Raw genomic sequence first — 24,703 nt, 5'->3', positions numbered from 1 at the left:
CGTGCTCCAGGTGACAGAGCGGAGATTCCTCTGCAGCCCGTGGGGAAGACCATGGTGAGGCAGGTTGTCGCCCTGCAGCCCATGGAGGTCCACGGTGGAGCAGATATCCACCTGCAGCCCGTGGAGGACCCCACGCCGGAGCAGGTGGATGCCCGAAGGAGGCTGTGACCCCGTGGGAAGCCTGCGCTGGAGTAGGCTCCTGGCAGGACCTGTGGCCCCATGGGGCGAGAAGCCCACGCTGGAGCAGGTTTTCTGGCAGGACTTGTGACCCGGCGGGGGACCCATGCTGGAGCAATCTGTTCCAGAAGGACTGCACCCCACGGGAAGGCTTCCTATTGGAGAAGTTTGTGGGGGACTGTCTCCCATGGGAGGGACCCCACGGTGGAGCAGGGGAAGGCTGTGAGAAGTCCTGCCCCTGAGGAGGAAGGGGCAGCAGAGACCACGTGTGATGAACTGACCCCAACCCCCATTCCCTGTCTCCCTGTGCTGCTGGAGGGGGGAGGAGGTAGAGAATTCAGAAGTGAAGCTGTGCCCGGGAAGAAGGGAGGGGTGGGGGAAGGTGTTTTAAGGTTTGGTTTTATTTCTCATTATCGTACTCTGATTTTGATTGGTAATGAATGAAATTAATTTTCCCCAAGTTGAGTCTGTTTTGCCTGTGACAGTAATTGCTGAGTGATCTCCCTGTCCTTATCTCGACCCACAAGCCTTTTGCTATATTTTCTCTCCCCTGTCCAGCTGGTGGGGGGGAGCGATAGAGCGGCTTTGGTGGGCACCTGGTGTCCAGCCGGGGTCAACCCACCACAACTAGGATGGGTGAAGTGCCCCTGAGGAAGCTTTATTTTCAGACATCTAGCAAATACAGTAACAGATGCTTTGGGAAGGGAAATGACTGCGAAGATGCGATTGTAACTGTCCTTGCAAACTATCAGTCACCCTTCTGGCTCTAACATGTTTGCTCAGTAACCTATCAGCTTCATGAAGGAAATGCAACCGTGCTGTTGCAAGACTATGTTAACGTGGTTGCGTTAATTTTGGTTCTGTTTGGCAGTGAGCCTCTGAGGCATAATTAAGTTTTTCAGGCTCAGCTAATGCAGCATGATGCTGAGAGACAGCTGATAAGAAACACTAAGGACAGAGATTTATATGGAATTAAGGCAATCTGAGTATGGCCCAAAAGCTTTTGGTCAAGTATCTGCCCCATTCACTAAGTCATTACCACAACTCGGTCAGCGTGTAGTCACTCAACCCTGCTGTTTGGTTTCCAGTTCACTTGGTTTCCGGTTTAGTTTCCAGCTGACTTTGTAATGTTTACACCTAAGACACAAGGGAAGTTTCAAAGCACTGCCAGCTCCTCTCTTGCTTGAAGCTCTGCTCCCATTTGCCATGGCCTGCAGGCTCATACTCTTGCACAGCTGTATAGGAATTACATATCTGCTAAACTGATACCCATTAAATCGTTTTGTAGAAGTGAGTTTCTGCATCTGTGGTCTGAGTTGGCAAGTGGACCTGTGTCACGACCATTCTGGGTGACCAGCCTTCTGCTGGCCATTCACAAATACTCCGTTCATTGATTTGCGGCTACAGGTTACTTCAAGCCCCCCAGCCTGCTTCATCTGGTGCTCTAGCATGGCTAGGCATGTGCAGCAGTGAGTGAGCACCAAGGGAAAGCAGAGCTGAGATTGTCCCCCAGGTCTTAGCATAGCCCTCTCCTGCAGTGGGAAATGGGAATGGAGGTGGTAGTTGTTACTGCAGTAGACGTGATTTGAAGTGAAGGCAGGGGCTCTTGGAAAGAGTATACTGAGCTCTGCTCTGAGCTAAGCTCCTCTTTCCTTAACGCTGTGCTAACAGGATTTTTCTCCTTGCCCATCAAACAGCCAGATGTTTTGAATGAGCCTGTCTGCACTGAATAATCTTGCTCCGGAAAATAAATGGAAGTAGGGTCGATTTATCACCTTTCTTTGGTTTTGTGAGAAGAGATTGACAGAGATATGTTTAAAACAGATAAACCCCGATTCTCCTCCTTTCACAGTTCACTCACGAGGCCTGAAAAAGGGCCAGATGTGTTTCTGTCATTGTTGGCCTCTGTTTTGGTGGCTTGAGGTTTGCATGGTGGTTTTAATGTTTGTTTGGTGTCATCCTGTCCCATTCGTGTCCCATGTTCCCCCTCCTCCCCCCATTGGATACTACGGTTTGTGATTCTTCTCTGCTAACGATGAGAACTATGGAAGCAAATTTTAGCTTGCTGTGAGGCAGACATCTGCAGTTAGTCTGCAGGCCAGATTTTGAAAATCCAGGGTCTTTTTTCTTCCAGTGCCTAGGGCTTGATGTGCATCTCTGCAGATAATGTGTGTGTGCCCCTCTTCTTACCCCAGTATGTCTGTGACTGTAGAGTCAAGTCTGCACACAAGAGCTCTTTGTGCAGGCCTGGCTGAGTCACACAAAACAATGAATCCGGTGCCCAAAAGTGTTGCCTCTGTCCTTTTTTTCATTTAGCGCACTTCTCATGTACCTCTGCAGCATGGTTTGGTTGAATTGCTTGAGGACTAAATATAATGAGCATAAAATTATTTTAACAGGGAGTCTGAACAGATATCTTTATAACATAACTGCTAAGAATACATATTTCTGTATGTGATAGTGACTGGGAGATGCTTAAGTGGCTCTGAATGGGGGGGGGGGGGCTCCACTGGAAAGGGGGATATCTGTTGTTTGGGGTGGCTGTGGCACAGGTCAGACTTCTGATGAGAGTGTGAAGGCAGGATGGTCTCTTCTTTCCATAGCACTTTCTCAGTTGGAGTTCTTCCCTGGGAGCAGCCTGTCTGCTTGTCCTGGACCTCTGTTCCTCAGCCTTGAAAGCAAATGACATTCTTTCTCCCTTTCTGGAAAACATTTTGAAAAAGGAAGCTGTATGTTATCAGGATAGGCTTAGGATTATGTTAGACTGGTTTGGCTTTGTTCCATAAGCAGACGAGAAGCACATCCACTCATTAGCAAAGAAGCCTCCTTGGACACCACTTCGAAAAGGAGAGGGTTGCTTTGGAGGTTTCTTCTTTTTCCTTCTCATTCTCACGTAAGATTACTCTTCACCCACTCCTCCAGTAGAGTTACAAACAACAGTAAATGCTGGTAGCATTAGAACTGGCATGAATGGCTTTATTAAAATGATAACGTACTATGGGACTGACTTTTGTTGCCTCTGTGTGCTTCAGAAGGGACACAAAGAGGTGATAGTGGTGTTTCTTGGGAGTGCCAGTATTGTTGGCTTGCCCTGACTGGGTAGAGGATGCAAAAGCGGGCTTTGGTAGCTGAAAAAGTCTGAGAAGGCCTGATTTCGCCTGCAAAGGGTGAGGGAGATGTGTTAGGTGAGGGCAAATCCCAAAGTTGACTGGCAGGAGTTTCAGCTTTTATATGACTTACAGGAGCAGATTTTAGTGAAGAGATTAAATGAGTGCCTCTTTCTAGCAAGAGGCAGGTGCAATTGTACGCATGTCCCTCACCTTGCTGTATTTCTGAGTTACAGCAGTTAGAAGATTTACATGAATGTCGTATCAAGAGAAACTAATTGAGTGGCTGCAAGGATGGAGGGTCTTGGCTATCTAGCTCTTAAAGAACTTAAATTCAGGTTTTAAATGTCATTTCTCATATTGTCACTGAATTCTATGATTCTAATTTGCATCCTGCTGCGAAGGCAAAAGTTAGAGCTTCTGAACATTCACAGTCCCTGTACTGTTTGGTGACTAGCGTCCTAGACACATGTGTCTTAACATTTATAATTTCCATTACTTACTCTGTTTCACATTTCGACTGGCCCCTGATTCTTTAGCCGAAGACCTGAGTGAAAAAAAGAGAACGTCTGACTTTACAACTGGTATAGACTGTGCACTGCAATATATGGGAGGTTTTTCTCAAAGGGGTTTCAAGTGCTCCTAAAATTTTGTGATGTTCCTGTAATAACTCAATTTGTATCCAAAAGTGTGGGGTTGTTTGTAGTGAGGAGCACTTTTGATGAAGGCTGTGCATGATAAACTTCAGTCACAAAGTTGCATTTTTCATGGGAGGAGAAAACAAAAATTTCTGGGTTTGAGGTTTGGCTTATCCCTAATCCTAGCAACCTCACATCAGATTTTACCTGGACTGATTCATCTCCCCTCCTGGAGCCTTCTGAAGAGTAGGGAGAGGCTTTACTGGACTCTGGCTACTCATGTTCTCTGCTGTAGCTTCATTAGAATTCAGCACAGCTTTATCAGTCATCTCTGAATGTATCAGACTGGACACAAGGTCTTTCTCTGAAAAGTGAAGGTAGAAATGTTATTAAAGTTCCCACTCGCTGATCTGGATGTTTAGGGGGGAATTCAGGAGTTCCCTTACCTCATTTTCAAAGGGCTTAAGGACATCAGAGAGACATGTTATGTTTGCTTTCTGCCTCCCCCCCAGCCCACAGCAGCCCAGAGCTCCACTGGGAGAGCACGTTTTTCCACCCTGCACCAAACCTGAGTGCGCTGAGGTCTGAGTGACTAATTTGTGTGTACTGTCGCCTTACTGCTTAGCACAGCCACAACTGGGCCAAGCACACTTCACTGTATCCTAGTCCTTCCACCTCAGCAACCCCCTCCAGTTCAGGTCTATGAGAAATTCAGGGGTTTATGCGAATGTACAAGAGGGCCTGTTTTTCAGAAAGGGATACAGATGCACGTGTTACCTTTTTTACTTGCCCTTGCGAACCATTTTTGGATCTCGGTAATTGAATCTGTCTGCAAAATTTCGCTCAGTTTTTCCAGCACCTGGAAGATGTACAGGATGGTTACCCTGAAGGAAGAGAAGCTGATTCACAACAGTTTTTGCATGTGTTTTAGTTAAGCTCTAGCTGTGTGAGTGTGCAGTTCTACAGTTGTGCAAATTGCCTAGCCTAAGATGACCCATCAGTTTTGCCACAGTATAAGCTAAGGACAGCAGCAGTCTGCAAAAGGTGATGTTGAGTGAGTCCCGTGTACACAGCGCTTCAGAGACACAGGAAGGAAATCCTAAGCAGTGTTTACTACATATAAAGCCCCTTGCATGTGATGTAATATTTGCAGGCTGGTTTTAGAGAACAAGTTTCAGCCCGTGTGCTAGCTGCATTGCTCCCCCAGTGACTGCCCATAGCAGCTTGTGTTCAGGTGAAAGAAACTCAAGAGTAAATGCTAAATACAAAAGTCAGTAGACTCCGCACTGGGGCAGTGGGGGAAGGGAATCTGACCAATAAAGTCCCATGCCATCCTCAGGAGAAATCAAAATGTGTAACATCATAGGAAGCCATATACTGTAGCACTCGTGTCTTACCTTTATTTTCTGATCCAGGTATCTCGAGTCAGAATTCACATTCTTCTGGATGCAGGGACTGTAATCCAAGTTGATGAGTGGAGTGGAGGGCTGGGTGAGAGACGCGACGTGGTTTCCCTCTCTGTTTGCAGATTGTGCAGAGGCTTGGAATTGTTTTTTCAAAAGCTTTTCCAAAATAGAAAACAATGTGTAAAGGAATGGCTTGACTCCATTTAAGCAGCAATTAAAGGCAACGTGAAGTGTATGGTTAACACTAGTCCCCAGCAAGGCTGTGCAACAGAAAACACATCTAAAACTGTTATTTGCTTGAATATAGCCACCTGTAGGTTAATTGGATAGGTTAATTGTTACAGCTTCTAATATACAGTCACTGAGAATAATAATAGATATCTGTGGCATAATGCGTAACATTGGATGAGAATGAAAGTGATGCCAGGTAACTACTGATGGAAATCAGATGAGAAAGGGATTAAATCTGGACCTCTGTGGTCTGTTTGCTTTTCCATCGTGGGTTTGTAGCATGCTGCTGAGCCACTGCTCTTCATTTCTCTGTGTGCAGGCTTCACCAGTCTATTAAAGGACGAGGAATTAAAACGTGATTGGCAGAAGGTTCTGTTTGTAAGTGCAGAGGAAAAGCAAAAGGCAGCTAACAGCTATTAACAGGCTAGTTTACTGAGTGAGGCTATATGCCAGTATCTGTCCATTATATAGTTATTTTGCAGCCAAACCACAGTAAATGCAGTTTGAAGAACTGTGTTTTGCATGTATAAATGAACAGTAAAAATAAAGCATGGTCTTTACTATACCCATCTCTCAGGAACGACATAACATTTCGAGAGAGCCCCACCCCCAGTTAAAATAGAAAAGTTAGGAGAAAAGTGAGTCCTTATTTTTAGCATCTTTACTGCAAAACGTCTTCGTAGTGCCCTCTCCTATCCAGTAGCAGTGCAGAAACCCTTGCATTCCCTTTTTCTCAAGAGCGTGCAATCCTCCTTGCGATACCATTTGTAATGGAATACTGACTTAGCCCTCAGCTCTCATGCGGTTGTAATAGGGGAGACGAGTCATTAGATAGCCTGCAGCTTGAGACTAAGGAGTTATTGCAGAAAGAATCTTTTACTGGAATTTATGAACACAGCAGCAAAGTTGGATCTAAAGCCCAGTGTGCCGCTTGTACAAAACAGTGTCAGCAAAAGTGAAACTGTTGGCAGTAAGTAATCTAAAGAATCTTTGTGTTGTGAAGGGAGGAGGTTTTTTCTTGTGCTTGTTTGTTGTATAGTGTGACATTTTTTCCTCAGCAGTTTGAAACAAAGTGAATTTTATTCCCATCTTCATTGGGTTTGGCCATTTTTCTTGCTAGCGAAGCACAGTGACATTACAGTGCTGAAAGTGATACAGTTATGGCTTAGTTATTACCCTACTTGACACCGTCTCCCTTCCAAGCTCTCATGTTCTACACACGGGATCCTCACATCCCTCCTTTTGGTTCTGTGCTGTCCTCCTTAGCAGTCTGAGACTGTCAGTTCAGGTTACAGTGTTGAGAAAGTGAGAGAGAGAGTGCCGAAATAAAGAGCTGTGTCTTTTTTTCCCCTACCTTTTCAGGTGAAGGAGGGTTATTTTGAATCCTTCCAGGAACATCTGCACATCCTCCTGGAAATCAACAGGCAGAGTGTTTTCTCAAGTTGAAGAATAAAGGCCGTAAGATACACCTTATGTTATATTGGGGTGGGGGACATTTTTAATTGCTAAAATGCACAAGCCATATTTTAGATATCTCTAAGGGGGTCTATTTCTTCCCTTTTTTGTGTGCTTTTACTACCTCACATAGTACATTAATGCAATTATTTGCTGAGATGCCTAAGACATCTGAAGAAAATCCTGGAAAGTGTATTTCATAGATACATGCTTACAGTGGTGTGTAGCTACTACTGCAGAGTGTTGCTTACGGATGGCATAATTGCTGATAATTGTGAAGTTATTAGATGTCTAGTGTGCATATAATCTCTAAAAGCTATGAAGATGCAAGGGTAATTAGCAAGGAGAAATCTGTGGTGACTAACACGCATAGAAGGGAAGAAACACTTGCCTTTTAAATGTACATTCATTGCCCTATGTTCCCTTTACCTGGACCTGAGCTGTGATGACACAGTGCCCTGGCTGAGACCCGGTTGCATCTTTAACGGCTCAGGTTCCTCTTCTGCTGCTGTATAATAGGGCAGTTTGGTGCCTCTACTCACGTGTCATGGACTGTGGAGTGCCTAGCTGCCTTCGCGTGAAGCCCTCGAGCTTTGGAAGGTAGCAGTTGGCAGACATGTTGCTTGTGGCATTCCTAGGTAGCACGTGTTCTTGTTCAGCTTCTTGCTTGAGGATGACTTTGTTGCCAGCAGATGGGTATTCTCTTGAAAAGTTGCTTCTTACGAGACAGACCGGAGCGTTGTTTAATCCTGTGCAAAAAAACGAAGGATACAGTCTTTAGTACAATAAACACCCACAGTTAATTTAACAGGTGATCTCTAAGGAGAGTCTCGGCTGGAAGAATGGAAAGCAGGGGTATCAAATCTGAAATTTGTGTGTAATAATACAGGGCTTACGGAATGGTGTGTAGACTTGGCATACTTGAATAGATGGCAGAGGGCCAAAAGCAGTCTGTTACAGAGGATGGTGTGATCAATCACTACCTGAACAGTGACAATGTTGCAGATAAAATCTGGAGAGTGGCCAGGTAGGGTGAAGAATGCTCATTTAGCGATGCCAATCAGGAGGTGAGAATCATTGTTCTACCTCTCTTAAAAAGCTTGTAGTTTTCAATGAGAGTTGCAGCATTTAATGAAGAACTAGAACCCTCCTTTCTTCGCCAGGGTAAAAGGAATTTTATAAACGGCCACTGTTTTTATCATTAGTGTAAGTCAAACTGGATTTAACATGGCAAAGAAGCAGTGCTATTAAGTAGCTGATGAGGATTTTCAGAACCTTGATTCTGTTTGGTATCTGACATAAGACAAATCTTAAGCAGAAAGTAATTACAGCTGAACATTACTCTACTGAGAGTACAAATATATCCACCAAATTAATCTGGCTAAGCTGTGTAAGACTTTGGTCTTTGCTGGCTGTGGCCAACTTGTCTTTTTTACCAGCCTCTAGAAAAAGAGAGAGATGCACACAAATATGTATTTTATTTTTTATGTGTTCTATGTTTCTACGTTAGGTAGATTTTATATATATATATATATATATATACATACATATGCACACACAGATACACAGAGTTGTGTACATTATATGCTGGGTGGTCAATCTGAAAGGAGGAGTCTTGCTTCGTTCCTTCCAAGGCACCCCTTCCAAGACACAAGAAATTAAATTTTATTGCGAACTGATTTGGTCCTGCATCATCCTTCATCCCTTATTACAGAAGTTGTATCACAGATTCATCAGCTACCAATACCAATCCTGATGAAATATCTACTTATTCTAACTGTCCCCAAAAAACTCAGCAGAGATTTTTTTTCCCCTTCATGATCCTTCTATGCCTTCTGCAGTATAAATCTGGCTGTGTACCAGCAATTTGCCTTCAGCTGCTGCCAGAAAGGTGTCTTTGTGCAAACCTACAGGGTCAGCTTCTTGAAACAAAAGCCAATCCCTAGAATCCCTATTTTGTCTGCTGATGCAAATGGCACACTGATTTTGACTGTATTCCTTTCAGGTATAGGCAGAGTAATCACAGCTAGATCTAGCATCCAGCAGAGCAGCATGGTGTTTTTAGAGCACCAGGTTACTCTTATTAAATGCTGCATTGTGCAATATGTTGCTCCTGGAAAGGTACAAGAATTATTTAGATGAGAGTGAAATAGAGAAAAAAATTGTGACAACCCGTCTCTGGCACTTACGGTACACTCGTGAGCACAGAAGGAAAGAGGAAGAAATTACTTTAGCTTGAGGGAAATTATTTTAGCTTAAAAGAAATCCCAGACAGTTGTCTTGGCAAAATAGTTCTAGTTGTACCTTGTAAAGAATTTAGTGCTAAAGATGCTTAGTGGATTGAAATCAAGGTAATGGCTTTTTTGGATGAAATGCTTCTCTTGGAAACAGGAAACAGGAGCAGTGGGTGCTTTTGGAACAAAATCACGTTATGCTCGCATTTCTCTTTGTGCTTGCCAGGGCAGTTGTCCAGGCTATCTGTGTGGTCCCTCAACAACTCTTACCTGGCATGTGACAGACCATCCTAGGATGGGGAACATTCCTGGAGAAGTAGTACCTTTCCCTTGAGCGGCTAGACTGAGAGTAACATCGGTCGTAGTTCCACATGTTGTGGTTGAACTGAGGTTCGTACACTGATATGAAATCAGTATTTGTTGTGTAAACTTTCTTATTCTTTTGTGGAGCGTCTTCCGGCAGAGCGGGTTGGCTCTTCTGCTGATGGCCTGAGGCCAAACACTGGAGGTGAAGTAAAGAACATGAACTCACATAGACGGAAAGGTAGTGGAAATTTCAGTTACTCTTCTTCTTGTCGTTTCTACCTCTTGCATATACAATTTGGAGAAGCACAGGAGGGTGGAAGCAAGCTAGCTACTGCTCCACTCCTAGGTAGTTACCTCGGGCAACCAATGCTGCTTGTGTGTGCCGCTCCTTCCTGTGCATATCTGAGACACCTTTTTGTAGTAACAGACTATATTGAAGCAGGGGGAGTGGATTGCTTTCTGACTTGTGATGAAAAGTGCAGGGACAAATGACGATAGCAAAGGAGACGACCAGGCCTTTTTGGTTTCTGTCTTTACTAAGGGTTGCGTATGCAGAGGGGCAGTCCCATGTCTCTTAGTACTTGGTATCTGCTCTAGATTTTGGGTTTAGAGGTTGAATAATACACTAGCAGCTTATGACCATTAACTTGTTTGGTTTTTTTCCCTTTCCTGTAGTAGCAGTCATTAATGGTCACAGTGTTCTTTGCCTCTGGCACTTACTTAGAATACTCAGTACCATAACGTCTAAGATTGGGAACATCCTAAGAATGGCATTTCATTGAGGCGCCTTGCAAATGTCACACAGAAGAGTTACATCAGGAGAGACTCTGGACCTGAGTAAGGCAGCCCAGTCTGCTCCCTGTATAACAACCAGCGCAACTTAAGAAAAGGTGACAGGTGATAGTAGTAGGCGACACTCTTCTGAGAGGTACAGAGGCTGAGCTGACACACTCTCTAGAGAGCCGTGCTGCTTACTGGGGGCTTGTATCAGGGATGTCACCAAGAGACCACCAAGCCTTGTACGGCCCACTGACTATTATCTGCTGCTGTTGTTTCCTGTGGGCACCAGTGATACAACCAGGAGCAGTCTGAGGAGTATCAAGAAGGACTACAGAGCCCTGGGAGCGGTGGTAAGGGACTCTGGAGCACAGGTAGTTTTTCATCAGTCCTCCCAGTCAGAGGGAAGGGGTTTGAAAGAGCCAGTCAACCTGGCAAATCAACAAATGGTTACGGGACTGGTGCCACAGCCAGGGGTTCAGCTACTTAGACGATGGGACTCGCTTTGAGAAACGTGGCCTACTGGTGGCAGATGGAGTCCATCTGTCAGAGAAGGGGAAGAGCATCTTCGGTCATAGGCTTGCCAAGCTGGCGAAGAGAGCTTTAAACTAAAGTTGCTGGGGGAGGGGAACCTCAATCCATCCCACTCCTACCGGTCTGATGCCAGTGTCAGCAGGGAATGCCCAGAGCCTAGAAAGGGATCACAGGTCAGCAGGAGAGCACCTGAAGAGCAGCACAAAGGAATTCCAGCCACTCCAGCCAGTAAGTCAGCTTCATCAGGGGCCCAACTTAAATGCCTCTATGCAAACAAACGTAGCATGGGGAATAAACAAGAGGAGTTAGACATGTGCGCACGCCTGCAGGGCAATGATCTTACTGGCATCACGGAGACGTGGTGGGATGGCTGCTATGACTGGAGTGCTGGAACGGAAGGATACAGGGTTTTTAGGAAGGACAGGCAGGGGAAATGAGGAGGGGGTGTCACCATCTACGTCAATGACCAGTTGGAGTGCGTGGGGCTCTGCCTGGGGATGGGTGAGGAGCTGACCAAGAGCTTATGGGTCAGGATTAAAGGGAGGGCAGGGACAGGTGACATTACAGGGGGAGTCTGCTACAGGCCACCCGACCAGGAAGACCGAGCAGATGAGGCTCTCAGGAGCAGCCTCACGTTCACAAGCCCTAGACCTCATGGGGGACTTCAACCACCCCAATATCTGTTGGAGATACAACCCAGCAGGGCATAAGCAATCCAGGAGGTTGCTGGAATGCGTTGATGATTACTTCCTTCTCCAAGTGATAGAGGAGCCAACAAGGAGAGGTGCTATGCTGGACCTTGTTCTCATCAGCTAGGAGGGGCTGGTGGGGAATGTGAAGCTCAAGGGCAGCCTTGGCTGCAGCGACCATGAAATGGTGGAGTTCGGGATCCTCAGGGCAGTGAGGAGAGCGCACAGCAAGCTTGTTACCCTGGACTTCAGGAGAGCAGACTTGGGCCTCTTCAGGGGTCTGCTTGGTAGAGTACCATGGGATAAAGCCCTGGAGGGTAGAGGGGCCCAAGCAAGCTGGTTAATACTCCAAGCTCAGGAGCAATGCATCCCAACAAAGAGGAAGTCAGGCAAAAATGCCAGGAGGCCTGCATGGATGAACAAGGAGCTCCTGGACAAACTCAAACACAGAAAGGAAGACTACAGAGGGTGGAAGCAAGGACAGGTAGCCTGGGAGGAATACAGAGAAATTGTCCGAGCAGCCAGGGATCAGGTTAGGAAAGCTAAACCCCTGATAGAATTTAATCTGGCCAGGGCCATCAAGGGCAACAAGAAAAGCTTCTGTAGGTACATTGGTGATAAAAGGAAGGCTAGGGAAAATGTGGGCCCTCTCTGGAAGGAAATGGGAGACCTGGTTATCTGGGACTTGGAGAAGGCTGAGGTACTCAGCGACTTTTTTGCCTCAGTCTTCACTGGCACGTGCTCCAGCCACACCACCCAGGTCGCAGAAGGCAAAGGCAGGGAGTGGGAGAATGAAGAACCATTGGAGTAGATCAGGTTCGAGACCATGTAAGGAACCTGAAGGTGCACAAGTCCACGGGACCTGATGAGATGCATCTGCGGGTCCTGAGGGAACTGGTGGCTGAAGTGGCTAAGCCACTATCCATCATATTCGAGAAGTCATGGCAGTCTGGGGAAGTTCCCACGGGCTGGAAAAGGGGAAATAAACCCCTCATTTTTAAAAAGGGAAAAAAGGAAGACCCAGGGAACAACAGGCCTGTCAGTCTCACCTCCGTGCGTGGCAAGATCATGGAGTAGATCCTTCTGGAAACTATGCTGAGGCACATGGAAAATAAGGAAGTGATTGGTGACAGCCAGCATGGCTTCACTAAGGACAAATCATGCCTAACAAATTTGGCGGTCTTCTACGACGGGGTTACAGTGTTGGTGAATAAGGGAATAGCAGCTGATGTCATCTACCTGGATTTGTGCAAAGCATTTGACACTGTCCCACGCAACATCCTTGTCTCTAAATTGGAGAGACATGGATTGGACAGATGGAGCACTCGCTGGATAAGGAATTGGCTGGATGGTCACCCTCAAAGAGTTGTTGTCAATGTCTCAATGGCCAAGTGGAGACCAGTGATGAGTGGCATTCCTCAGGGGTCGGTATTGGGATCAGCACTGTTTAACATCTTTGTTGCCAACATGGACGGTGGGATTGAGTGCACCCTCAGCAAGTTTGCGAACAACACCAACCTGTGTGGTGCGGTCGGCAAGCTGGAGGGAAGGAATGCTATCCAGAGGGATCTTGACAGGCTTGAGAGGTGGGCCTTTGCGAACCTCATGAAGTTCAATAAGGCCAAGTGCAAGGTCCTGCACATGGGTTGGGGCGATCTCAGGCACAAATACAGGCTGGGCAGAGAATGGATTGAGAGCAGCCCTGCGGAGAAGCGCTTGGGGATGTTGGTTGATGAGAAGCTCAACATAACCCAGCAATGTGTGTTTGCTGCATCAAAAGAAGCATGACCAGCAGGTTGAGGGAGGTGATTCTCCCCCTCTACTCCACTCTTGTGAGACCCCACCTGGAGTACTTGTGTTCAGCTCTGGGGCCCCCAACATATGAAGGACATGGACCTGTTGGAGTGAGTCCAGAGGATGGCCACAAAGATGATCAGAAGGCTGGAGCACCTCTCCTATGAAGACAGGCTGAGAGAGTTGGGGTTGTTCAGCCTGGAGAAGAGAAGGCTCAAGGGAGACCTTCCAGCAGCCTTCCAGTACCTAAAGGGGGCCTACAGAAAAGCTGGAGAGGGACTTTTTACAAGGCCATGTAGTGATAGGATGAGGGGTAATGGCTTTAAACTGAAAGAGTGGAGATTTAGATTAGATATTAGGAAAAAATTCTTTACTGTGAGGGTGGTGAGGCACTGGAACAGGTTGCCCAGAGAAGGTGTAGATGCCCCCTCCCTGGAAGCGTTCAAGGCCAGGTTGGATGGGGCTTTGAGCAGCCTGGTCTAGTGGAAGGTGTCCCTGCCCATGGCAGGGGGGTTGGATCTAGAAGATCTTTAAGGTCCCTTCCAACCCAAACCATTCTGTGATTCATTCTAAGATTCAAATAGAAGAAATTCACCTGTAAAGGCTGCCGATTGTAAGAGCCTGGATGGGCTGAGGATGGAATAAGCATTTGTCAGTTATCTGCTGGGGTCAGGAGGCAGCATATTTTAAGGAATATGTGGAGAGAAGAGGGTTGGGAAAGGACAGGACATCTTTTTTAAGTAGCTGTTAATGTTTTGCAAGGTTACATTTTTATTCCATAACTACATCTGACTAGGGGAAAAACTCAAGTGAACTGACAGATTTTGCAGTGTGCATAGAAGGTCAAGAGACGTGAGAAGGCTTGCCCAACTGAAACCAAAAAGTATGAATTCCATAGTTGAAGGTCCTGTCTTAAGGTCATCCTATGCCCTAACAAACCAACTGGGGCAAGGTCGGTGTTTGTCACCTGTGAATCATCACATTTCAGTGCACGAGGAGGCAGGGTGGAAGCTACAGTTCATCCAAATGGTTTGTAGCTTACTGCAAGCTCAGCTTTTTTTTTTTTTTTTTTTTCAAATTTAAAATACCTGTATCTCCTGATACCAAAAGTAAAAATACACATCTTCTGATTTTGGTTGTAGTGGATTGATTGAATAATGAAATAATGAAGATGGCTATTTTGTGTAACATCCTGATTGCACTTGTATTTCTCAGCCAACTTTTATAACTTAAAAAAAATAATAATTAATTGGGAGACTAGCTTTTCCAAAGCCCTATAAATTTTTTTACCATAAAATATCCTCTCCATATGCTTAAGATTAAATGCTTACTCAAAATAATGTATAAAGTAACTTGGAGGAGCAGAAGTTACATTCTTTATTCTGGGCCTTCTGTTTTTCTACATAATCCTGCTTACGTTTTTGTGTTGGCTCTCTATAAAGGACTAACTATATCTAACTGAAGTTTTTTAAAATTAAGTTCATGTGGGAGGGTTCTCTAATAAATTGTTTAGTGGGTTTTCTGTGGTAATCTAAACGGTCTTGTGAAACATACTTCTAGAATCTCACTAGTTATTTAGCAGCCTCAGAGTATTATATACAGTAATTGCTGGTACAATATGTTTTGGGGATTTTAGGTGTGTTACTTTACCAAAATAGCAACTTACGACATTGTTAATATTTAAATCAGTAGAATTAAATGCAGCGATACCATGAACAACTGGATGTTTGACAGAACAATGTTACCAGCCAGCGCTGTCATTTTTGTATTGTAGGTAAAACCGCACACAAAATGTTGATTATCATTGCAGTATTCAAAAATACTTGAAGGCTTCCTGTTTCCTTACAAAGGATGTGTACAACAGTTATTTAGAGTAGTCTTCTATCTGACTGTGCTAATGGGTTCTTGAGAGAAAATGAAACTTAGGTCATTTATTGCTTTTTCACTAGTTCTCCGTCTGTACCCAGAAAGTGTGTAAGTGATGTAATGGACAGAAAGGTCTAACTACCTGAGAAACAGCGCAGTAGAGGTCCTCCTCGGCAGGATGCTAAGTCGGCAGTACCTTTTTGCCTGCTGCAGCAGGTAAGATTCACCCTGTAGCAAGGATTCACGTCTTTCCTTGGGTAGGGGTCTTCAGCTGAGCGAGCAGCAGCCTGGCTTGTCTGCTCTGCTGAGCAGCTGTGACAGGCGCAGGGCTGGTGATCCGGGGAGGTTCTAGAACCGATTCTGTTGACAATTCTGAACTGTGCGCCACCGTGGCAGCAGCACAGCCGCATCTTTTGCCTGACGTTAGCAGAGGGAAGAGCTTGTGTACCTCCACTTCATCCTTTATGTTTTTAGCACTCTTCCTCTTTAACATGAGGATATTCATGACCAGAAATAACCGATTTCTGTAGAGAATTAGTATTTGCGTGTGGACACAGAAAAAAAGGCTGTGCACAGGACTATAAAATCACCTGGCCTTGGGGTTTTGTGTTCAAGAAAATTCATGCTTTTGGACAAGATTTTAGGGATGATTTTTTCTAGAGTACAAGTGCAGTGCTACATAGTTTCAACAGGTGAAATTGTCATCATCAAGTAGGGTTAATGGGGTTAAGTGAGTAAGCGTAAAAATGTATTTTCAGGCATTGACCAGTAAGGATCTTAAATGTAGTCATGCGATTGCAGTTTGAATCTAGTAACAGAAAGAAAATCTAGAAATCTAAATTGCAATGTGGCCACCGTTTATTGCCAGAGATTTCTCCAATGGTGCTTTGTCCACAAAACCCAGATTCCTGCTACACTGAAGTTGCAACTCCAGTACACTTTTCAGGTCGCCTTAGAAACCCTCCAAGTTTACAAGCGTTATTATGTAGACTCAGACACTCAGTCACAGGATATTTTGTGTGTCTGGGTTTCACAGGCTCCTATTTCCTTACCACTGCTCATATTCCAGAAAGCACAGCTGTGGGAGATGACTTTTCCCTCCCTGTGATGGTGGACCAGAATCAGTGCTTTTGGTCGCACAGGGGGGCCATAGCAGTCCATTAGCTTGTGGTCTCCAGGTGCATCTATTTCAGGACATTGTACCTGTGAGTGACTGCTACTCATTTAATTTTTTGTTGGTTTTGTAGGTTTTGCAAGCCATCTTGGGAACAAAGAGGAGGGTAAAAACTTTGGCTCTGCGGTCATCAATAAATTACATTTAAGTTGCTCGTCATGATTTTAAGGTCTTTTGCAGAAAAATGGGGCACACTTTCTTTTTGTACTCGGCAGAAGTGGGAATACGTGGCATTGTCCACAAGAAGTTGGAGAAAAGCAATAAATGGAAGAAGTGTGGGGAGGTTTTTTTACACTTGGGGGGAAAAAGAGGAGCGTGACTGGTGTGACTCTGTCATTACAACGAACGTTTGGATAACTTACAGGCTAAGATGCTGTGGAATCTTGTCAAGAAGAGAAGGCAGCTGATAGCAGAAGCTCTAAGAAAGGGTCCATGCAGCTGCTAGCTTCTGATCCTGTGTATTGGGTCTGGCTGAGATGGAGTTAATACTCCCCACAGCAGCCCTCATAGCACTGTGCTCTGCATCAGTAGCTAGAAAGGTGTTGATAGCACACCAGTGTTTTGGCTGCTGCTGAGCAGTGCTGGCACAGCATCAAGGCTGTCTCTCCAACATTTTTGCCCTCCCTTCAATGGCAGGCTGGGGCAGGGCAAGATCTTGGGAGGGGACATAACCAGGACAGCTGACCTAAACTCACCAAACAGATATTCCATACCATATGGCATCAGCTCAGATGTAAAAGCTAAGTAAAGGGAGACGGAAGTGGGGGGCATTTTGTCTTCCGGAGCAACCACTACACGTACGGAAGCCCTGCTTCCCGAGAAGCGGCTAGACATCGCCTGCTGATGGGAAGTAGAGAATAACATCATTTGTTTTTCCTTTTGCTTTCGCGCGCGCGACCTTTGCTATCACTTTATTAAACTGTCCTTATCTTGACCCACGAGCCTTTTGTTATATTTTTCTCCCCCCTGTCCAGCTGAGGAGGGGGAGTGATAGAGCGGCTTTGGTGGGCACCTGGCATCCAACCAGGGTCAACCCACCACATCCTGCAACCCAAAATGGCCTGTTACCATTTGCTTTGTTGTAAGGCCCAGGTAGAGAAGAGGCTGTTGTCGTGGAGGCACCGAGGTAACATGAAGCACGGGCTGATTTTGAGTTGTCACACGTGGGGACACAAAGTGTCAGGACCTGTGGGGCATGTGTTAAGATGTATATTTTGTTCCTGAAAACACTTTTATCAGTTCTTTTTAAATAAAGCCAGCAAGGTTGGCATGAAATTGTGGATCTACCTCCTCATGAATCCTCTGTGTCTATGGATGGGGGAAGAGCACAAGAGAGCCAGAGTTAACAGAAGATACCTGCATCTTTGCTACATGTAAGAAACAGCGGGCCATTGTTGCAAGGAAGGATTCAAGAAATTCAAAGAATGTGGAAGGGACTGCAAGGTAGAAGTCTTTCATACTGCTGTTCAGTTAATTTTCAAGTAGCTATGACAACAAAATGGCTTCCTGGGGACCATGACTGTCTGCCTACAGAACAGAGTGCAAGCTGCAAACCTTGTTTTTCCAGTATACTTCATTTTTTATAATCGCTTGGGATTTACAAGTAGTCGCTATAAAAGCAACCTAAGCAAATAGCCAGCCGGACTCATTAAAAGGGAGCTGCCATTAAGATCTCACATAGTGCAGTATTGTCTTTATCCAAATACAGCAAATGGAAGTGAGGTTCTGGAACAGCACTTCCCTGAGATGCAGTACAAGGAGCTTAACTTTATTTGGTAAATTGATGAAAGGGATCATTTGGGAAAACTTTTGGTTTTTACAAAGCAGAGGGATAGATTCATTGACTGGGAAATACAATCTAATTCTGTGACTAGGATGCCTAGGGAGAGGTACTACTGCTGATGCTGCAAGACAACTTCATAATGTGTTCAACGTTAAAGAGATGATGACATATCTAAAAGGAGAAAGGGAGAATTGATCGACTCAGGTGAAGAGCAGTAGTGTTAGTTGCCAAAGTTATGTGTTCTGTGATGTTTGGATACCGTATGGTTCCCTTATTCAGCTCAGCCTGTTGATTTCAGTGGGAGGTGAAAGGATGAAATATTATTAAGGAATCGGAATCTGCCAGTAATTCTGGCCCTTCGCCTTTTCACGCTTTCCCCAGAGCTGACCCATATTTCTTCCACTATAGTGCTATAGAAATACTAAGATTATTTTTAAATTTTAAAAGGAATAGCTCTTTGGGACACGTATTTTGTTGCTGTGTGAAAAACATTTTCCAGATGTTAATTGAGGTTGACATTGGAAAAAAAAGGTTGAATTCATGCCTGGGTCCACCAGTTTAGACATAATGAAGGATCTTAAGTTACTCTTGAAACTTATTCTTATCTATATCTTCACATCAGTTATCTATACCATCTTTACCTTGGACGGCCTCCAGGAGTCTGGGCTCAACGTGAAGTCCTATTTTCAAAAGCCTAAGTCTTGCGGAAAGCAAGAAAGATTTGGCCCTTAAGCTGGGTGGATACATAGGGAAAACTCAGAACTAGATTTGGGGATTTGCATGCACAGAATATCAAATCCAAGGATTTATGCAATGCCTATCTGTATAAGAAAACAGCTATGATGTTCTGTAGAAGTGTAAAACTGAGCTGGAGAATTAAGTTTTAAAGGTACATTAGATCTTGCACCCAGCTAGAACTCAGAAGTCGAGAAAGATGGGCCAGATAGAGCAGAGCATTACAGATTTCTTTCAGCTTTGGATCAAACAGCAGCTGAAATCTTGAAATAAAAGGCTGGCTGAAAATGCTTTGGGAGTTCTTGATAAAAGTCTTGGTGAAAGGTAATTGAAAGAAGTCTGGATTGGTGGGTGATTCCAGCAATTTCCTTTGGTTTCAAAATTTGTTAATGTTTCTTAAAGCAGTGGTTCTCGGGAGGGGCTCTCTTTGCGTCCGTGGGAAGGTGCTTCTGAAAGACCTCTAGTCAAAGCTGGAGAGACACAATATCTGTTCCAAATGGCATCCAACTTTTTGATTAAAAAAAATAGATGATAGAGTAAGCAGCACCAGCTACAGTCCTGGTAGCAGTCCTGTGCAATTTCCTATGCAGTTCAGAGGATTACGACCTACATAAAGATCTACAGTAAAGTAAAACCATGAACCACTTTGTTGTCCCCATTCCTACAATTCCCAACTCCAGCTCTATAGTGATAGAGAAAGAAGCGTTCAGGATCATATCATGGAGATACAAAGATAACTTTCTCAGTGCCAGATGTTCTTCAGGCAAAAGAAATACCATCTCTGTTTTCAGTTGCATTTGTGGCAGTTTCTAGCTAAAATCAGTTTGCGAGCAGAACAGCCTGGGACAATAAATAGCAACTGTGAGTAAACAATGACAAAACAGACAGAAATGGTAGATAAAAGCCTCTGATCTTTCTATGTTCGAATATCTCCAGGCTGCGAGGGGAGGGGCTGCTGTAACATTTGAAGATCTGGATCCTTTCCTGAACTGCCAGTTGGGAGACATTGCAAGGCAGTTATTATCAGTGCTTACTATCAATTGGGAACCTGCTTCCTCATGACTGAATTCCATGATTCTATCACTCCTTTCAGGAGTGGATTTAGTATGTTCAGTAATGCCAGATATGATTATTTAACAAGTAGGAACATTTATTCAGTGGTTAAGTGCCCCTCTTGGTTCTGATTTCAGGCTAAAATCAGGCAGTAAATTGCTTTGCTTCTCTAAGCTTTTTCTTTCCACCTATTTATTTTACTGGTACCTGACAACCATAATTGTCCTCCAGCTCCCCTTGTACAGTGGCGCGCACAGAAAAGGTGAGGTGGGACTGAAAAGGAAAGCCAGCAAAGCTCTACAGGCAGCACATACTGCTGGCTTTGGAGATCACTAAATGTACTTTCTTTTTTTTTTTTTTTTTTTGCATTTTGGATTTACATATTGTATGCAAGTTGTAGCACTGGTCGGCACTCTGGTGTTCTAGCTTGTGGCATGTTATTTAAGAAAGCACATTTATTCCTTGTTTGCAATCTACAGGCCTGGCTGTCTTATTCTCAAGATTTTCAAGAAGGACACCCTTGCATATTTCAGGCATGGCCCACTAAAGCATTGCACTGGAAGCAGAGATTAATCACTGTACTGTTTTGTGATAGGAAAAGACAAGAAATTAGTTTCTGGTAACACAAATAAATACTCACCTGCAGGGCTCTCAGGCATTTCTTAAAGAAAAATCCTTCTTTGAATCCTAGCTTCAGCTGCACCAAGTTAACAAAACTGTAGAAAAATAGGCAGGGAAGTTCTCTGCTTCACCCTGCTGTCCCCAGGGAAGATCAGCTCTGGCACGCTTGCCTAACCAGGTCTTACAGACCTCCAAGATGATGGTGCCACACCATCTCCAAGCAATCTACCTTTTTTGCTATCCATGCCCAGAGGAAGTTTTCTTCTGCAGTGTAACTTGAATCTTCCTTTTTTCAGTGTAAGTCAATTTTTTCCCTGGCCACCATGGAGATGGAGAACAGAACATGAAAAAGAAAAGCTGCACGGAAGCTCTAGAAGAATATGATCACTGTGTTTCACCATCAGACATCATTGCTCTGCTTATGAAAGCTCTGATTTTCATTGCTGAGCTTTGAAAAGTTGTGGATACTGCCAGAACTATTACTCAGCAATCCTGAGCAGCTGCTGAACAGCAGAACACATCCAGAGATCTTTACACCTGTCTAATAAAACATTAGAAAGGCAATAAAGAAAGTATGGCTTGATGAACCTGAGAAGAAAGTCTCAGAAGCAGGAAATATGAAGGGGATATGGCAGAAAGTCAAACCTTCTGGATGAAATAGGCAAACTTGACTTTAGTGGCATGCAACAGGCAGCTCACAGCAAGGTGCCATAAGTAAGCCTGTTGTCTCGTTCCCTTCCCACTGAGACTCGGCCCCCCTGGTTGTGGGTGGGCCGTGACAGATCTACCAGATTCCTGAAGTCAGGGACCCCAGCAGCGTTCATCTGCATCTGTGCTGTGGCAATTTCCCAAACACTGTACTACTGCAGGTTAGTGTACTAGCCCCCTGCTTGTCCTTTTCCTGGATTCAGGTCAATCTATCTTTAATTTGGTTTCCACGTAGACTCGGGTCCCGTGTCATATGTGCTCATTGACCCTATGTTTGCTTATGGAGCAACTGTGTTTGATTCTAGCCTTTGCAGGAGGGCATCTGAATTATCGGAGTGGAAAAGAGCCTCTCTGAATAATCCCATCTTAGGGGCTTTCAGTCAAGAAGTTGGCCACTGATGGTGGTTTTTTGCAGTACAAGCTGGCGTGCTGCACAGGGCTGTAGCTGGCCAAGGGGATCCACACTGACCAGTTATTCCAAAAAGCCACATCAGCACCTCAGCTCAGGGCAGTCTTGAGGCACTTTGACTGCCAGCTGCAGCTGGGAGACTGGCTGTGCCCACTCTTTGTGCCCCAGAGCCAAGGAACTCAAAAAGAAAATAGCCTGAAGTGCAGCCTAGGACTGTTGGGCTTGCCTTTGAAATATTGTTACCTACTGACATCTGTCCCTTTCCTGAAACTGCTTAATAACCTGAACCTTCCTGTTGGCAGCTTCAAGAAAGATCAGGTATCAGCTATTTAAATGCATAGTTAGCTGAAAATCAATAGATGGATGACGATGTAAGCATGTATTGGTTTATGGGTACTGTCACGCTGCTGATGCACACTTTGCAGTGATGTGGATGGCTGTAACAACACATTTGGAGGTTAGTCTGTTTTGAATCATTACGGTGGTACCTCAGTGCGAGCGCTGTCACAGAACTTCTAGAGGAAGATTCTCCTCTGCACTGGGTGGCTTGTGTGAATTAACAATGCATTTACCTATTTGTAAAATAGATCTTGAAGATGGCATTCCTAAAATCCTTAGAGCTTGAGGATAAGGTCAGATAAGTTTGAAGAGTTCCAGCATTTCTTTGACTTAAACAAAACTTTTTACTGCTCAGGATATGTCATAGATCCAGCATGCAGCTCATTAGGTAATCACACTGAAGATCATAGGTTCACCGTGCTGCTGTTGGTTGTTGGTTCATATTATTGGAAAATATCCGTTTACTGTGCAGGGGGATTTTAAAATAAGCTTTGAGTTAGCACACATTCTTCTTGTGATAAGTTACTCTGGAAGGTAGAGATGAACTTCAGTATGACTTCCAAATCTAAGGCTGACTAAAATTTGGCCCATCTTTGAAATGTATAGCTTAATTGTCTCTCTTCCAAGAAGGTAGCTCTGTTAGCTGGAACAACAGCGTCTGCTACTGACACTCCTAAAGCCAGTATATAATAAAACCGTTGATTCATACTCATTCCCTTTTGTTCCTTTTTTACTTCAAGTAGTGCAAGATGTGCTTTGTTATTCTCGTTTTTCACTTGGCTGTGATTTTTCAGAGACCTAAAAGGAAGATAAAAGGCATTATTTAAAAAGGGGGTGTTCATACTTGATTCAGTACTCTCCTTAGATATTATTTTCCTCTTCAGATTTTTTTAATACTTGCTCTAAACCCATAAACTTTCATAACTGGTGTCTGGCTAATTTGCAGCAGCTTCCACCTTTGGCTTTTGTTCTTGAGCTTACTAAAATCAATGAGGCATCGTCCCCTGAGCAATTTACTTATTTTCTGGGTGTTCTGGGAATGTATTGGTGTTTATTTCTGCAAGTCTTTGTTTACCTCCTCACAAAACTGGATGTCATCATCCCGTGCTTGCTTAATGCAGCTCCATTGCCCTGTCATGCACGTTTGTATAACCTTCAGATATGGTGCCTAAGCTGTTTGAACAGGTTTCATGTGACCTGCCCTGCATGCTAGCTCTGGATCTTACCTGCTGCTCCATTTTATCTCTGCACTTCATACTAATGAGCACCTGCAGCGTTTCATGTCCCTGATCCTTTGGACATCTGCCGTGGTTTAACCCCAGCCAGCAGCTAAGCCCCACACAGCCACTCGCTCACTCCCCCCCCCCCCCCCCCCAGTGGGATGGGTGAGAAAATTAGAAGAGTAGAAGTGAGGAAACTCATGGGTTGAGATAAAGACAGATTAATAAGTAAAGCAAAAGCCTGCAAGGGCAGGCTCTAAAGGCCCCTAAAGCCTGGCCACGGCACCCACGTCCACTCACCCTGCCGTGGGCCGGTGGCCGCCACTGGCAGCCGACCTCGGCTTGTCAGCCGCTGTTGTAAGGGATGATGCAAAACCGAGAAACCCTCCCAAACTGCGACTGATCCTCGAGTGCTTTTGTTACGGTGGTTGTTTGTTCCTTTCCTATTTGACTGGCAGCTGTTCCAGCTGACGCCAGAGCTGACTGAGAACAGAGCGATCAGCGCAAACGGGCGAGGCCAGCTCCCCCCCTGCCTGCGCAACCGGCCGGGACGGGTCCCGACACGGCTACCGGACGCTCCGCGGGCAGGAGAGGGGAAACTCGCCGAAACTCGCGCTCACTCGCTATCTGCGTGGCGTGGCGCGGCGCGGCGCGGCGCTTCCCCTCAGCGCCGGGGCGCTGTCCGTTAGCGCCACGTGACCGCCGCCCGTTGCTCGCCGGGATCTGAAGTCGTGGCGGGCGGGGAGGGGAGGGGAGGCGCGCGTGGCGGAGCCGTTGCTCCTCCCCCTCCTCCCATCACCCGCCCCTTCCCCACCCCTCCTCCCCCCGGCGCTGCGCGTGGGGCGGCTCGCGGGTACGTTACAGCCCCCCCTTCCCTCCCCCGCCGCGTCCGTTACCCCTTGGTGTGGGAGGGGGTGGGGCGGGACGGGAGCTGGGGTTCGGGCTCGGCTTTCCTCTGAGGGAAGGCGGGGAAAATGGCGGCCTGGGGAGCGTGACACCCCCTCCCCACTCCCGGCTGTCGCTGCCGCCTGTGGCGGGCGGGTCGCGGCCCTTCCCCGGGCCCTTGTGGGCGGAGGTGGCCGGTCCTGTGGACTTATGAGGTACTTCGGCGCGTGAGCAAAAATAACGCGTGTGTTTCTATATATATAATGTGTGTATACATAGATACGTGTCTGTATATAGATGTATGTGTGTATATGGGTGTATATATACGTACACAGATGTACGTATAGAGCTCGGTATCCGCGGGGCGTGCACGCTGTGGCGGCTGCAGACGCACCTGTGCCGCGCCAGGCCGTGCCGTTTGGCACCCACAACCATCTCGGCTCCCTGGGCCTTAAGGTCGTAACACCCCCAGGGAGGGAAACTGGGGCGTGTTAGCTGAAACACGTCTGGTTTTCTGGCGTTTCGTGTGGTTTTCCAGCTCTTCTGTTACTGAAGAAGCCAG

At 45.6% G+C, this 24,703-nt stretch overlaps 2 protein-coding genes and 1 long non-coding RNA gene across 45 annotated transcripts in view; 1 reads left to right on the top strand and 2 right to left on the bottom strand.

The window, feature by feature from the left end:
• LOC142032347 (alcohol dehydrogenase 1-like) overlaps nt 1–24,703 on the top strand; it is a 330,614-nt gene that overhangs the window by 178,552 nt on the left and 127,359 nt on the right. For 41 of the 43 annotated variants that reach the window (XM_075031193.1, XM_075031006.1, XM_075031212.1 and 38 more), the window contains one exon: nt 6,922–7,017. The exons of 1 other annotated variant lie outside the window; for it this stretch is intronic. The gene's annotated coding sequence lies outside the window, so the exon portion shown is untranslated. Of the gene's footprint in view, nt 1–6,921; nt 7,018–15,297; nt 15,431–24,703 lie in introns of all 43 variants that reach the window. One more of the 43 variants, XM_075031038.1, reaches the window with a different exon arrangement.
• On the bottom strand, nt 2,556–15,445 carry LOC142032628 (uncharacterized protein C4orf17 homolog). Its single transcript, XM_075031478.1, has 9 exons — nt 15,357–15,445; nt 9,519–9,750; nt 7,557–7,763; nt 6,914–6,969; nt 5,320–5,484; nt 4,700–4,781; nt 4,130–4,286; nt 3,788–3,831; nt 2,556–2,879 (listed from the first exon to the last, which is right to left on the bottom strand). Exons 2-9 carry the CDS (start codon nt 9,619–9,621, stop codon nt 2,788–2,790), a joined length of 906 nt encoding a protein of 301 aa, XP_074887579.1. The 5' UTR covers nt 9,622–9,750; nt 15,357–15,445; the 3' UTR covers nt 2,556–2,787.
• LOC142032706 (uncharacterized) lies at nt 21,635–23,959 on the bottom strand. Its single transcript, XR_012650956.1, has 2 exons — nt 23,557–23,959; nt 21,635–22,834 (listed from the first exon to the last, which is right to left on the bottom strand). It is a non-coding gene; the product is annotated as an uncharacterized LOC142032706 (long non-coding RNA).

Source organism: Buteo buteo, chromosome 1, assembly GCF_964188355.1.
Source record: "Buteo buteo chromosome 1, bButBut1.hap1.1, whole genome shotgun sequence".
In the NCBI taxonomy this organism is placed as follows: Eukaryota; Metazoa; Chordata; class Aves; order Accipitriformes; family Accipitridae; genus Buteo; species Buteo buteo.
This window is presented reverse-complemented; position numbering and strand designations above follow the sequence as displayed.